We start from the raw sequence: 15,314 nt of genomic DNA, 5'->3' as shown, positions 1-15,314 counted from the left end.
GAATCTCTAGTTGTACCCATGTTGCTGCAAATAGCAATATTTTGGGTTTTTTTAAATGGCTGAATAGTATTCCATTGTATACATGTACAACATCTTGTTCTTTTTTTTTTTTTTTGGCTTTTTTTAGGGCCGCACCCTCGGCATATGGAGGTTCCCAGGCTAGGGGTCGAATCAGAGCTGTAGCCACCGGCCTATGCCACAGCCATGGCAACGCCGGATCCTTAACCCACTGAGTGAGGCCAGGGATCAACCCTGAAACCTCATGGTTCCTAGTTGGATTTGTTTCTACTGGGCCACAACGGGAACTCCCTGTGTGTCTTCGTCTTACCCTTTACATTTTCTTCATATGTTCTATAATGTACATAATATGTTAGAGTAGCAGGTTTGGACATAGTCTACAAATTAAAGATTCTATATCTATTGGAAGAGTATGATCAGTTTTTACCGTGTAATAGATGAACAAAACCTTTCAAAGTTGATATCTGAAATATTGTACAACAGATGTTCGAAATAGTGACCTGGGATTTCCTGCTACTATGCAGCAGGATTGGTGGCATTTCTGGAATACTGGGATGCAGGTTCGATCCCTGGCCTGGCACAGTGAGTTAAGAAGCCAGCATTGCTACATCTGCAGCATAGGTTTCTGGTGCGGTTTGGATCTGATCCCTGGCCCCGAGAACTCCATATGCTATGGGTGAGCCAAAAAAAGAAAAAGAAAAGAAAAAAGTGACCTGGTATAGTGTAAGCCCTGCAGTGTCTCCTGAATCCTCAAAGAATAAAACAAAATTATATTCCATTTGGTCTAATGCTTGATTTTTCCACTTAAAAAAAAAATGTACATCTAGACGCAACATCACTGTGTAATATCTCTACCTAAGATACTTAATCTTCATCTAGTCAAGAGAAAACTATCTGCCAAATCCACGTGGGAGCACACTGTGTAAAACAATTGGCTTTCAAAAATACCAGTGTTATCAAAGACCTTTTTTTTTTTTTTTTTTTTTTTTTTAAAAAAAAAAAAGAAGGGTCAGGAGCTGTTCTAGAGAAAAGGAGATTACAGAGGTAGCAATGCAAACCTGAGCCTTGATTGGATCTTGGGTTGAGAAAGCAGGATATTAGTGGAACTACGGGGGAGCTTCGCATGTAGCTTGTGGCATTGTGTGTGTACATTTTCTAACTGGGATCATTGTTTCATGGTTACGTGGGACACCGTTGCATTCTTAGGAGACACAGGCTGAAATATGTACGGATGGGGAGTCACAGTGTCTATAATTAGGTTTCAAATAGTTCAACAAAATACACATAGGAATTTAGGTGAAGGGTGTGTTGGTGTTCAGAGTCCTAACTCTTGCAGCTTTCCTGTAGGTTTGAAATATTTCAAAGTAAAAAGTTGGGAGGGGAGGAATAGTATTCAGTAAGTTTCTCCAATTCTCAGAAAACTAGGAAATCCAGTAACAGCATATCAGACCACTTTTTGTATACAGATGGTTTCATTGGCCAGAACGCTGTCTTCTTCATTCTTTCTGAAGCAAAGAATTTGCCAAATCGTCTCCGTCACTCCCGTCATCTCTGGTATTCCTTATCATCCAAGTGCCTCTACATTCATTGTATTACCTTTATTATCATCGATAGTCCCTATACATAAAGAAGTCTGTGCCTTTAAGTACCACGATCACAATGAAATTTTTTTTTTTTTTTGTCTTTTTGCCTTTTCTAGGGCCACTCCCGCAGCATATGGAGGTTCCCAGGCTGGGGGTCTAATCAGAGCTGTAGCCACCGGCCTACGCCAGAGCCACAGCAACGTGGGATCTGAGCCGAGTCTGCAACCTACACCACAGCTCACAGCAACACCACTGAGCAAGGCCAGGGATCAAACCCACAACTTTATGGTTCCTAGTCAGATTTGTTAACCACTGCACCACGACGGGAAATCCTGAACTTTTGTTTTTACTTTTTTTTTTTTTTTTTTTGGTCTTTTTGCTATTTCTTAGGCCGCTCCCGTGGCATATGGAGATTCCCAGGCTAGGGGTCTAATCGGAGCCGTAGCCACCAGCCTACACCAGGGCCACAGCAACGCGTGATCCGAGCCGCGTCTGCAACCTGCACCATAGCTCACGGCAACGCCGGATCGTCAACCCACTGAGCAAGGGCAGGGACCGAACCCGCAACCTCATGGTTCCTAGTCGGATTCGTTAACCACTGCGCCACGACGGGAACTCCTGAACTTTTGTTTTTAATGGCTCTCCATGTGGCAGGCATGGTTCTGGGTGTTTGACATTAGTGAGTGCATTTCATACTCACAGCCACTCTTAGGGGAGGTATTACTGTCATCCCAGTTTTCAGAAAAGGAAACCAAGGCACAGAGAGGTGGTATAATTTCGCCCCAAGTCACATAGCCCAGGAAGGTGGGGGAGTGGCAGAGCCCTGGAGCCCTGGGCCCAGCGGTGTTCATCACTACCTCCCTGCCTCCCCTAACCCCATGAGCTGGGTCATTAAGTTTGCTACAGCTGCCATCCCAGAAGGAGGGCTTCTGCTCAAACGTTTGCTATTCTCAGAGGGGTTCCAGGTGTATGTTTATAGGAGAAAGAGTGCATCTTGAAAGAGGGAATAATAATACTAATAACAATAGCAACGCACGGCTGGCTTTTAATGCTCACTGTGTGCCAGGCATGGGCAAGCTGCTTTCTGCCCGTTCAGTCCTCAGAACCCACGTGGGGGTGAAGGCTGTTATCATCCTCACTGGACAAAAGAGGAAACAGACTGAGTGGTCCCAGTGGAGCCGGGTTTTGAACGCAAGCAGCCTTACCCGGCAGCCTTTCCCCAGCCTCCATCCAGGTGACCTTGCCTCCACCTGTCATCTCCATGGGTCCGAAGGTGACTGAGCCACAGAATGTGCCCCGTGGGGTGATGGGCCTCAGCTGTCACCTTGTTCACCCTCTCAGTTCTCAGAGGGGGACATTTCAATGCTGGTGAGGAGGAGGAGTGGGCGAAGGAAGAGGAGGAGGAAAGCATTCTCTCTTTCCTCCTTGGGGCTTTTCATCTGGCCTGCGACATTCCATTCCCACCCCTCCTCTAATTGGCCATTTCATTGAGCAACTTTCTCTAATTGAACGCACCTGGCCAGAAGTTCCTCCCCCTGTTGGCCCTGTGCTTAGGTAAGTGCTTTTTGTCTTTTTTTCTTTTATGAAAAAACAAGGGCAGCCCCGATTCCTTTCCTAGGTACTTGATGAAGTTTCCAGGCAGATCAGCCAACCTTTCAGAAACTCCTCTGCCCTGAGCCTGGGTTGAGGTCACCTGCCTCCTTAGCGGACGGCCAACTTGTAGCTGACCTTGGCCTTAAGGTCCAGGACGACTTTGCTCTGGGCAGGGCAGTCCCAGCCAGGAGCCAGGCAGAGGTATCCTTCAAAATGCCCTGCCTACCAGGAGCCCCCTTCCCCAGCATGCGGGCTCACACCATAGCTTCCAGAACTGGGCAGCCTCTGTGTTCCCCTTCATTAATAAATCAGTAAACACTCATGGACCAGCACAAGAGGCAGTAGAATACAGTGAAGCGCATAGGCTCTGCAGCCAGAGTGCCTGGACTGAAACTGGCCTCTACTAGCTTTATGACCTGGGCCAAATTATTTAGTCACGGTTTTGCTGGTTTTGTTTTTGTTTTGCTTGGGGCCACAATCTGTGTTTTTGGTTTTTTTTGTCTTCTGTCTTTTTAGGGCCGCACCCCGGGCATATGAAAGTTCCCGGGCTAGGGGTCGAATTGGAGCTGCAGCTGCTGGCCTCTGCCACAGCCACGGCAATGCCAGATCCAAGCCGTATCTGTGACCTACACCACAGCTGACACCAGATCCTTTTACCCACTGAGCGAAGCCAGGGATGGAGCCCACATCCTCGCAGATACTAGTTGGGTTCTTAACCAGCTGAGCCACAATGGGAACTCCTAGTCACTGTTAGAGTAGTGGCTTCCCTTTCTGTAAAGTGGGGGGAAAGAGTAGTATAGTTCTCAGAAGATTAATGTGAAAATGAGATGATTTCCTCCATAGTAGGGACACGTAGGGCCTGGAACACTGTGAGTGCTACACAAGGAGCTGATATTATTGCTGGTGACTGCAAGAGTGCTGGGTCCTGCAGGGTAGACGCAGGCAAACAGGACAAGATCCCTGTCCTTAAGGAGAGGCAGGATAGCATAAAAAGGGGTATATTTAAGGAGGAGCTAAATAGACCTTCACTAAGTGCTTTAATTCCATCGTACCTCAGTTTTTCCCTACAGAAATAATTCTTAGGAGTTCCCTGGTGACTCAGCAGGTTAAGGCTCTGGCGTTGTCACTGCTGTGGTTGGTTCTGCTTGCTCTTGTGGTGTGGGTTCCATCCCTGGCCTAGGAACTGCCACATGCTCTGGGGGTGGCCAAAAAAAAAAAAAAAAAAAAAAAAAAAAAAAAAATTTACGAAAATAATTCTTAGAGGGTGAGATGATGGATCGTTACTCCCCGGCCCAGTGCCTGGCACATAGATGGATATTGATACACGTGGACTGTCTTCTCCTTTCCAGGAGGTTAGGCTCTGGCTAGTGGGAGGGAGCAGGTCCAGAGCTGGAAGCGGGATCTGCGGAGTTTGGAGGCTAGTGCGGGTTCCTGTAGCTGGACTGTTCTAGGAAGGCTTTCTGGAGGAGGTTGGATCTGAGCTGGACCTGGAAGGATGAACAGATAAACTGAGCAGAGAGGATAAATGGGCTGACTGGTGACAGAGGGGGACTGAGGAGCTGAGGAGGGCAATGAGAGCTCCTGCCATGTTTTTAGAGGTCGCCAAAGAAGATTCTGTTCCTCTTTCCTCTTTCCCGTATCATTGTTTAGCTGGGGTTTTCTCTGCCATCTAACTTAAATCTATCTCTCTTGCTGAAATTGAGGCTAGTTCTCTCTAGAAGTGGAGGACAGTGGTTATTTCAGACTAAATGAGCGTTTAGTGTCTTTCTTAAGCAACTTTATGCCTGATAGTGGGTTAAAAACCAGATGAGTTTCCTCAGACAAAAGTGGCAGGAATTCTGAGGGCCAATTCCCAAGGGAAAGCCTTTGGCCACTAATAACTGAAATAAGGCATCATCTAAGATGCAAGAACCAGGCCCAGAGTTGCTTATAGCAGGGAAATGAGTGACATAAAGAAATGATTGTTTTTTGTTTTTTTGGTTTTTTTGTCTTTTGTCTTTTTAGGGTCGCACCTGTGGCATATGGAGGTTCCCAGGCTAGGGGTCGAATAGGAGCTATAGCTGCCAGCCTATGTCACAGCTCATGGCAACACCAGATTCTTAGCCCAATGATCGAGCCCAGGGATCAAACCCAAAACCCATAGTTCCTTAGTCGGATTCGCTTCCGCTGTGCCAAACGGGAGGAACTCCCAAGAACTGATTAGTAAATCAATGCCATGAGACATACTGGGTGATGATTTGGGACAGAAAAGCCTAGAGCTCCAGTTAATATGATACACTAGGAGTTCCTGTCATGGCTCAGCAGTTAACCAATCCGACTAGCATCCATGAGGACGAGGTTTGATCCCTGGTCTCAGTGGGTTAAGGATCCAGTGTTGCCGTGAGCTGGGGTATAGGTCACAGATGCAGCTCAAATCCTGCATTGCTGTGGCTCTGGTGTAGGCCATTGGCTACAGTTCTCACTGGACCCCTAGCCTGGGAACCTCCATATGCTGTGGGTGTGGTCCTAAAAATAAATAAATAAATATTTTATTTGTTAAAAAAAAAATCTATCAGGAACCAAAAATAAAAGACACACAATGAGCTAAAAAAATTCACAAAATATGTGACAAAAAATATGAAAAAGTGTTAATATCCTTCAAATGTAATAAGCACTTATAAATCAATAAGAAAAAAAAAACCCATAAAAGACTTGGCCAAGGGTGTGAATAGGTGACTAACTTACATAAGAAATGTCAATGTCTAATAATATGTCCAAAATATTATTACTAGGAGCTCCCATCGTGGCGCAGCAGAAACGAATCCGACTAGGAACCAGGAGGTTGTGGGTTCGATCCCTGGCCTCGATCAATGGGTTAAGGCTCTGGCTTTGCCATAAGCTGTGGTGTAGGTCGCAGATGAGGCTCAGATCTGGTGTTACTGCGGCTGTGGCATGGGCCAGCAGCTGTAGCTCCTCCCCATAATTTCACAGATAATCTTTATAATTTTAAGTTCATTGTCCTCTTTAATGAAAGAGTGCAATGCAATGATTAACTAAAGAAACTTCTTGTTTATATTTTTGAAAACAGGAGTAAAGGTCTAAACAAGATCAGACCAGGTACACAGCACACATTCACTCCGACACGAGAGCTCTTGATTTAAAAATTTTATGCACATTACTAATAAACCACTTTTCATCTCACCAGTTGGTAGATTTTTTTTTTAAGTAGATATCTAATGTTTGTTCATTAGATTGGTTCAACCTTTCAGCAGGGAAATTTGGTAATAAGAACTGTATCAAAAGCCTTAGAATGTTTCATAACCTCTGATTGAGAAATTCCATTTCTGGAAATTAATTCACTTCTAGAAATATAGTCATGAGTGTGCACAAAGATACTGCCACAAAAATATTTTACAGTATTGTTTCTAATAGGGAAGAACTAGAAACAACCTAAATTTCCAACAATATAGATTTGGTAAAATAGAATACGACACATTCACCCAATGGCATACTATGTAGTCATTAAAAATAATGTGAATATTTAGTGACATGGCAAAAGTGCTGTGAGTATATCTGTTAGTGAAAAAAAGAGCTTACAAAAGTTTGCAATGATCTCATTTAAAAATATATCTATAGCTCAGTTTTAGAAAAATAAACATTGACATTTAAAAGGTTATCTGGATGGCGAAAGTGCACGTAATTATTATTATCCTTTTTTGTTTTCCTTTTTTGCTTTTTATGGCCACACCTGCGGCATATGGAAGTTCCTGGGCTGGCAGTTGAATCAGAGCTACAGCTGACAGGTTACACCATAGCCACAGCCACACCAGATCCTTAACCCACCGAGTGAGGCCAAGGATCAAAACTGTATCCTCATGGATAATTATTAGGGTTTGTAACCCTCTGAGCCAAAACGGGAACTCCAATTATTATTTCTTTTTTTGTGTGGCTTATCTGTGTTTTCTACATTGCTGATGACTATTTCCATGATATGTAAATGAGGAAAGCTTTATTATCTTAAAAAGAACTGATAGAGAAAATCCTTAACGTAGAGCTTGCCTCTTCTATAGGCTCTCATCTCTCTGGTAACTCTCTTCCTTAGGGTTTCCTCTACTTGGAGGACCCCAGGAGAGGCAGGGATCCCCATGGCCTCCTCCTATTTAGAGCATTACCAGAGGAGTTCCTGTGGTGGTGCAGTGGAAACCAATCTGATTAGGAACCATGAGGTTTTGGGTTCGATCCCTGGCCTCAATCAGTGGGTTAAGGACCTGGCGTTGCTGTGAGCTGTGGTGTAGGTCGAAGATGAGGCTTGGATCTGGTGTTGCTGTGGCTCTGGCGTAGGCCGACAGCTGTAGCTCCGATTCGACCCCTAGCCTGGGAACCTCCATGTGCTTTGGGTGCGGTCCTAAAAAATAAAAAGAAAAACAAAAATTAAAGAAACTCTTCCAAAAAGGATCTAGTTTCCCCACCCATGTTTTCCTCAGACAGAAACTAAGGCGGATTTCAGGGTTTTTCCAAGGCCACACAGCCAACTTGAAGAGGTGAGGCCTTGAATCCACGGTCTTTCCGCCCCGTTGTATTTCTGAAATGTGCGGATTTAGACTAGCTCTTCTAGCACTTTAATATGCACAGGAATCACCAGGGATCTTGTTGAAATGCAGATTTTGATCCTGCAGGGAATGGTGCAGAGCACAGGTTCTGGAGTCAGACTGTCAGCTTCCCAATCCTATAGCTCAGACTAAGACTGTATTTACCGTGTTTCGGTTTCCTCAATTTCAAAACCAATACAAAACCTAATTCATAGCTTTTTTCATGAAGAATCAAAAGTGCTTACAACAGTCTTCACCTAGAACTAGCTTTTTTTTATTTTTTTAAGAACTAGCTACTTTATTATTATTCATATTCCCTAAAGCAAGCAGCGGGTGAAGTCGGGTTTGATGACTGACTGAATGAATGAATAACCTTTGGAGAAAAGTTCTTCCTGGGCAACTGGAGTCTGAGCAGCCAAACGGGAGGGCTTGTAGGTGGGGAAGAGCCCCACCTCCAAAGTACCTCTCTGCACCGGGTGGTCAGAAGGCTCGGAGCGCCCGGAAGCCGGCCGGCCCGCGCCCGGCGGACCAATGCGGCCGCCCGGGGGCGGGGTGGGGGGGAGCGCCCGCCCGCCCTTTCCGTCTGGGCGCCGGAGGCCCCGCCCCTTGGGACGTCGCGACGTCCGAGCATTCCACGGTTGCTACTCGGTCGCGAGGGGCGGGGCGCCTGTCAGGGAAGCGGCGCGCGGCGGCGGGGGCGGGCTGAGGCTCCAACGCGGAGTGCCAGCGCCAGCACCAGTCCCGCGCCCCGCGCTCTCCGGCCCGCCGCCTTGCGTTCTGGCTCGCCAGCCCGCACTCCCGCCCTGCCCGTGCGCTGCCCGAGTATGGAGCTGCTGTGCTGCGAGGGCACCCGGCACGCGCCCCGGGCCGGGCCGGACCCGCGGCTGCTGGGGGACCAGCGGGTCCTGCAAAGCCTGCTCCGCCTGGAGGAGCGCTATGTGCCCCGCGCCTCCTACTTCCAATGTGTGCAGAGGGAGATCAAGCCGCACATGCGGAAGATGCTGGCGTACTGGATGCTGGAGGTACCGCCCGGACTGGTCTCCCCTCCCCCGCCACCCTTGCGTCCCCCGGCTCCGGACATCCCGGGGCCGCCCTGTCGGGACATCCTGGTCCCAACAACAATCATCAAGATGTTTCTGTGGCGCACATCCCCGGGGCCTGGCCTTGCGCTCGCGCACCCTAGCCGGCTGCCTCCCAGGTGGTCCTTTCTTTCTCTTCTCCAACCCTGGCTTTGACTGCCAGTCGTTTGGCACCCTAACTAACCCTCTCTTGGGCCGGGAAAGCGGGACAAGGGCCACCCTCTCCCCTCCGGCTTCTCCCAGTGTCTCCTGCCTTGCTCCCCTGCCCGGCCCTCTCTGGAGAGCGCGGCTGGAAAACCTTGGGCTCAGCCGCCCCCGCCGCAGAGCCGGTTCCTGTGTGTGTCGCGGGGTTCTGGCGGGGAAGGCGGTGGGGGTGGCGCGCGCTGTTCCGGCCGTCAGGGAAATGAAAAGTGCGGGAGGCCGCGGCTGGAGTCTCCTCCCTTCCCTTTGGGTGTGTGCAGTGGGTGGCGGTAATGGGGGTAAGGTCCCAGTTCTCTGGCTACAGTGGGTGACTCGTCCGTCCCCCATCGCCCTCGGTATGGGGGAGGGCAGACTCAGTTTGGAATCCTTAAGGGAGCCTCTGGCTTACAGCCCCCCTCTCCCCAGCCCCGGGTGTGGGGGTGGAGGCAACGTCGAGGAAGTGGGGGGGGCGTCACCTTGGGGAAGGCGCATCCTGCGTTTTAGTCCCTGTCACTGTAAGGACACCTACCCCCTGCCATTTCTTGCTCCCCGTCCCAATCCCTTTCAGCCCCCCCCCCCCCCAACCTTTAGTGCTGCTGCGTCTCCTCTGCCTCTGTCCCAGAAATGACCGTGCGCCCTCCCCCAGGTGTGTGAGGAGCAGCGCTGTGAGGAGGAAGTCTTCCCCCTGGCCATGAACTACCTGGATCGCTACCTGTCCTGCGTCCCCACCCGCAAGGCGCAGTTGCAGCTCCTGGGTGCGGTCTGCATGCTGCTGGCCTCCAAGCTGCGCGAGACTACGCCCCTGACCATCGAAAAACTGTGCATCTACACGGACCACTCTGTCTCTCCCCGCCAGCTGCGGGTGCGTGCACAACTCCCCCCGCCCCCCAACATCTCCTGCCTCCTCACTCACCAGAAAAAGGAAAGCTAAGACCTCGGGCGGCTTTCTGCCCTTGCACAGGGTAGCAGAGGCTTTTTAAATTTTTTTTGGACAAAGGATGGGGCCGTGTGGTGTGATGGTCAGCGTAGCCCCCGCCCAGGTCGTAGCCGCCCCCCCCCCGTTCCCCCCCCCCACGCGCTCCCAGGCCTGCGCTGCCGGCAGGAACTAAATCCCCTTCTCCTGGCCTCCAGGGGGTGCCACTCCTTCCTGGTCTTTCCTCCAGATAGCAACAAGTCAAACTGCATGTCTACACTCACTAGTACTTTGCCTCTGGGTTTACACAGCCACCGTGAGTTATTTATTGGCAGCAGCAGGACGTGCCTGCGCACCCCCACTGGAGTCGGGGAGTGGAATGTGCTTCGTGTGGGGGAGGGGGGGCTCGGTTGAGTCTTTATCCCAGTGTGTGGACTTTGTGATGGAAAAGCCTCCCAGAGCAGATTAAAGCCAGGCGTTGGTGGCTCTGAGGCAGGGCCGTGGCGTTTGGTCCCACCTTCTTCTCTCCTTCCTCTTCTCTCCCCAGGGAGACCGCTCCTTCCGAATCCTCCCTTCCTAGCCTCTCTCTGAAAAACCTGAGCAGCTGCTCCTGGCCTGGTGGAATCATCTCTCCCTTTCCCCCTTAGCCAAAGGCCAGAGCTGAGGGACAGACAGGGGGGCTGAGCTGCAGCTGCTTCCGATGTGATAATGATGGCCTCTCCCCAGGCCCACCCACTCTGCCCAAGGTCTTTCATAACCCTGTGGGGAGCTGCTGTCACTCCTGTGGTTTGGGAAGTGGCTCCCTGGGCCTCTTGCTGGGAACTCAGGCTGGGTGCTTCCGAGACAGAGGAGTGATGGGCTCTCCTTCCCCACTGAGCTGGGAGAGGAGGTTGCTGAGGGCCTGCAGATCATGCTTGGGGGTCTGGGGGAGAGGGCTGAGCCGGCACCTTCCTCCACCTTGCTCTGCAGCCGCCTGGTCAGAGCAGGAGTCCTGGGGCCCCATCTCCCGGGGAGGAGGGCAGCGTGCCGGCTGCTGTGATTGGCTGGCTGGGAAGCCAGGGTACTGGGGCCCCCGAGTGCTGCTTGTCGAGGAGCAGGATTCCTCTTCCTGCCAAATAGCTCTCAGAGATGGGAGTAGGAGGCCGGAGTTGGGAATCTGGGAGGCCCCACAGCTCTTGGTGATGAATCTGGTAGTTGTCGGCAAGTCTGAAGGTGGAGCTGGTTTCCAGGACTAGTAAGCAGACTGTTTTTGGAGGGGTTGGGGCTAAGAAGGTAGAAGGGGACTTCCTTTTTGTGGAAAGATTGGGGTGATGTGGGTGCCTTAGGTGAGGGAAGTTTTTCAGAATAGACAGAAAGTCCTCGACCCCCACTCCCGTGCCTGGGCTGGGGGTGGAGTGAGCCGGTGACTCCCTAGAAGGTTGGAGTTGGAAGCCCCCCCCCACCCGGGGGGCCCTGAGAGCTCCAGTCAGTCCAAATCCTTGTGCCACAGAGGCTGGGACCCAGAGGAGAGAAGGGTCCTACCTCAGCATTGCCCTGGGGCAGAGGAGCAGGCTTTGGGGGTGCTAGCTAGCTCAGGTGGCCTTCGGTAGCCTAAGAGGTCATGGAAGCTGCCAGGCATGTGTTCTCTTCTGAGCTTGGGCTGAGATTCAGGGGTTGCCTGGATACAGGCTTAGGTGGCCACCCTCCCTCATGCAGGGCCCTAGGCCTCTCCACAGGGAAAGCCCCTCTCCTAGTTGCCTTCCAGATGTTTCCTTGTTTGCTTCGAGTTAGGAGCTTGAGTTTGACCGCTGGGACAAGGACCAGGAGTGGGACGCTAGCTTCTCTGCCCTGCTTCTCCTGGCCCCAGGCCAGGCTGTTTTCTGTGGGGCACTGTGAGACATTTAAGAGGATGACACCTAGGCGGGGCCCGGAGACGGAGAGCTGTGTGTGACTGGGGGCCTCGAAGAGGTTGGGTGGGGTCACCCTTTCTACCTTAGTGAGGGGTCAAACCCATGAGTTCCTTCCTGAGACAGAGCACTGAAGAAATCCTCATGTGTGCAACTCAGAAATGGGGCCAGGGCTGGGGACCCCAGACAAGTGGATTGGGGTGGGGCCCCCAGCCTCCTTCCAGGACCTAGCAGTGGTGCAGCAGCCAGGGCAGATGGAGAGGAGGTTTGCCTCCTCAGGGATCATCTGGATCCATCCTGTCTGGCTTGGCCTCCACTTCTCTTCCTGAGACTCCAGTGCTTCTAGCGGCCATGGGTTCCAGCCAAAGGGGTGGAGTGGGGTGCTCTACCTCAATCCCCCCTGCCCCCCCCACCCCATGTCCCACCAAGGGGATGTGGGTTGGGTTGGGCAACCTCCACTTTGAGGAACCTCAGGGTTGGCTCACGGGCTGTGTCACAGGAGGTGTGGCCTCATGCTCACCCCAGTTTCTTCAAGAGGTGTGGACTTGATTGGGAGGCTCTGTGGTGGGAGAGGCTAGTGGTGAGCTCCCCTTTCACAAGTCCTTGGGATCACGGAGTCTTTCTGCTTCACACCAGAGGAGCCTCAAGTTCATGGTGATGCTGGTGGTGTCTGCTGCAGTCTTGTCTTTCAACCCTGGCTTAGAGAAGTACTCAGAGCTCTGCAGGAAGTCAGGAGAAGGCCTGGATTATTGGCCCCCAAAGATTAACCTAGCAGGATTAAAAGAGACGATTCACGTACAGCACGTCATTTTGGCACCTAGAAAGTGATCAATATGTGCTCAAAGCAAGTGTCCCCAGCTCTGTCCTGCCCTGGGCGCCCCACTCCCCTCCAGTGCCAGTCCCTAAACTCAGAAGCAGAACTGGGGTCCTGACCTTCAAGTGTGATGGGCTTCCTTCCCCAGGAGACTTCCTCTTTACTCCCGCCCCTTCCCTTTAGCCACTAACTCCACCCTCTTCCTCAACCTCCAGGATTGGGAGGTGCTGGTCCTGGGGAAGCTCAAGTGGGACCTGGCCGCTGTGATTGCCCATGATTTCCTGGCTCTGATTCTCCACCGGCTCGCTCTGCCCCGTGACCGACAGGCCTTGGTCAAAAAGCACGCCCAGACCTTTTTGGCCCTCTGTGCTACAGGTAGGAGTCTGACACACATTTTTGCCAAACCAGAAAAATTGTAAGACTTAAACGCGTGAGAGGAGACTAGGAGATTCTGATTTATACTCTCTCAAGATTTGTGAAGGTTCTATCCCCTGAGTCCCCAGCTCAGAAGAGCAGCAGAACATGGAGCTGTATGGGATTTCAGAGACAGCCCCCTGCCTTAGGTGGGTGGGGACACTGAGGGCCTAGGGTCTCACAGTGATGAAGTTGGTAGCAGAACCTGGGTCTCTTAACCCTAATTTTGTGTCCACACCTGGAAGAGACTCATTTACTCCCTGGTCCCTGGCTAGGATCACTACAGACCACCCTGGACCAGACCCTTGCCTGCCTCTCTCTCCCCACTCACTGCTGGGGTTTTCCTGTACACCCCTGCCCGATTCATACAGCCTGGCACTTTCTGAGGAATGGAAGGGCCATACTGTTTGTTATCCTTGAAATCTTCCTGCTTCAGTCCTTTCTTCCCCCCCCCCCAAGATTACACCTTTGCCATGTACCCGCCATCCATGATCGCCACGGGCAGCATTGGGGCTGCAGTGCAAGGCCTGGGTGCCTGCTCCACATCTGGAGATGAGCTCACGGAGCTGCTGGCTGGGATCACAGGCACTGAAGTGGTGAGTGTTGGGCAGTGAATGGTGCAGCAGTTCCTGAGGCTGTGCTATTCCTTGAGCCTCCAGCAGAGGGAGCTGTCCCCCCTCCTTGGTCCCCACCTTCTGTGGCCTTTACTCTCCTGCCTTGGTCTGGAGAAGAGCAAGTGTCTTGGGTGGGCTGAAGGGCATTGTCCCTGGGTACCCTTTTCTTGCCAAATCGTGTACAGGAGTGGGGTTGGGGGTTTGGTGTCAGATGCTGGGCTGCTCTCACACCCTCTTGCCACATCCTCTTGCCAGTTTCTGAGAATCGAAGGCTGATTCCTGGGGTTGGGCTGTGGCCTCACCTCCCCAGACTTCCCTGTGTGCTGGGAGGCGTCCTCCAGCACCTGCTCCTAGACGCTCTGGCAGGAAGGAAGTGGGCCCTCTTCACTGTTCCCCCTGTGTTCCCAGGACTGCCTGCGGGCCTGTCAGGAGCAGATCGAAGCTGCCCTCAGGGAGAGCCTCAGGGAAGCCGCCCAGACCTCCCCCAGCCCAGCGCCCAAAGCCCCCAGGGGCTCCAGCAGCCAGGGGCCCAGCCAGACCAGCACTCCCACAGATGTCACAGCCATCCACCTGTAGCCCTGGAGAGGCCCCCTCGAGTGGCCACCGACAGCAGAGGAGGGGACACTGCCACCCCCTCTCCTCCCTGCCTGCAGGAACGAACCATGCCACAGCCGAAGCCCGAGGGGGCTCCTTCTTACTCGCCCCTCGCAAGCCGAAGGGCCAGGTCCTACCTATCCTTGCAGCGTGCACTAAGGGCCCAGCCGGCTGTGCTGGTGGCCAGTCAGGCTCCTCCTTCTCCCCGCATCTGACTCTGCTCCTTCCCATTCCACTAGGGGTGGGCCAGACTGGCCAGAGATGAAATTGCAGTAGGTAAAATACATGCACCAGCATTCCTTCTGGGGGACCCCATATCCTGGGGCTCTCGTGTTCTCGACTGCCAAAACCCTCTGATGCCTTGTAAAGGTGCTGCACCCTCTAGTTACTGCATTTGGATTGGAGTCTTTCTGCAGAACCTTCAGATGGTGCGAGGGGAGTCTGGACAAGTCCTCACAAGGCACTTGGAGGCCCCTGCGTAATCCATGTCCCCAGCTGCTCCTGGGGGAGGGGCCCCAGCTTCTGTCCGACTCCCTTGCTTGGCTTTTTGCTCAGCTTCTCCTGTGTGATTTGGGGGCCGGGGGGAGAAGGTCAGTGCTAAAGGAAGAGGTTTTAATTTATTAATTGCTTTAAGTACAACTATAAGAAGGTGTGGTGGGCCCCTCTACCCCGAGCGGTGGTAACCCTGGTGGTTGCTGCATCCCTCCCCTCTGCTGCTGCTGGCTCGAGGATCTTTGTGGCCAAGGAGCTGCTACAGCCTGGGAAGGGCCGTGCCCTCCTCTCCCTCTGGCCCATCCTCGGGGTAGGGGGGGAGGTGAAGCAGGGATGACCTGGAGGTGACGGCCCCCGACTGGAGAGGGAGGCAAGCCCTGTTGACACAGGTCTTTCCTAAGGCCACAAGGTCCAGGCTGGTGGCCCAGGACCATCATGCTATGTTAATAAAAATTCTGGAATAAAACTGGCTTTGGCTTCTTGGGATGGATGGTGGGCTGGGCAAAAGCTGATTTCCAGATTGCGTGGGATAAAGAGGGTCCTGAGCAGGAGCTTCCAAGCCTCTT

General features: G+C 52.0%; 1 protein-coding gene across 5 annotated transcripts in view; it reads left to right on the top strand.

The window, feature by feature from the left end:
* The window catches only part of CCND3 (cyclin D3), a 94,256-nt gene extending 79,042 nt beyond the window's left edge, over positions 1 to 15,214 (top strand). For 3 of the 5 annotated variants that reach the window (XM_021098376.2, XM_021098375.2, XM_021098374.2), the window contains exons 2-5: positions 9,668 to 9,883; positions 12,850 to 13,009; positions 13,508 to 13,644; positions 14,071 to 15,214. In XM_021098376.2, the coding sequence (XP_020954035.1) occupies positions 9,713 to 9,883; positions 12,850 to 13,009; positions 13,508 to 13,644; positions 14,071 to 14,238 (636 nt within the window). In that variant the 5' untranslated portion in view covers positions 9,668 to 9,712 and the 3' untranslated portion in view covers positions 14,239 to 15,214. 5 annotated transcript variants of the gene reach the window in all.
* The last annotated feature ends 100 nt before the right edge of the window (positions 15,215 to 15,314 follow it).

The sequence above is a fragment of the Sus scrofa genome, chromosome 7, assembly GCF_054392235.1.
Source record: "Sus scrofa isolate SSC_HxYL_T2T_F1_AM1 chromosome 7, Sscrofa_HxYL_maternal_Yorkshire_Landrace_v2.0, whole genome shotgun sequence".
In the NCBI taxonomy this organism is placed as follows: Eukaryota; Metazoa; Chordata; class Mammalia; order Artiodactyla; family Suidae; genus Sus; species Sus scrofa.
Note: the sequence above shows the minus strand (reverse complement) of the source record. Positions and strands in the feature narration are given on the sequence as shown.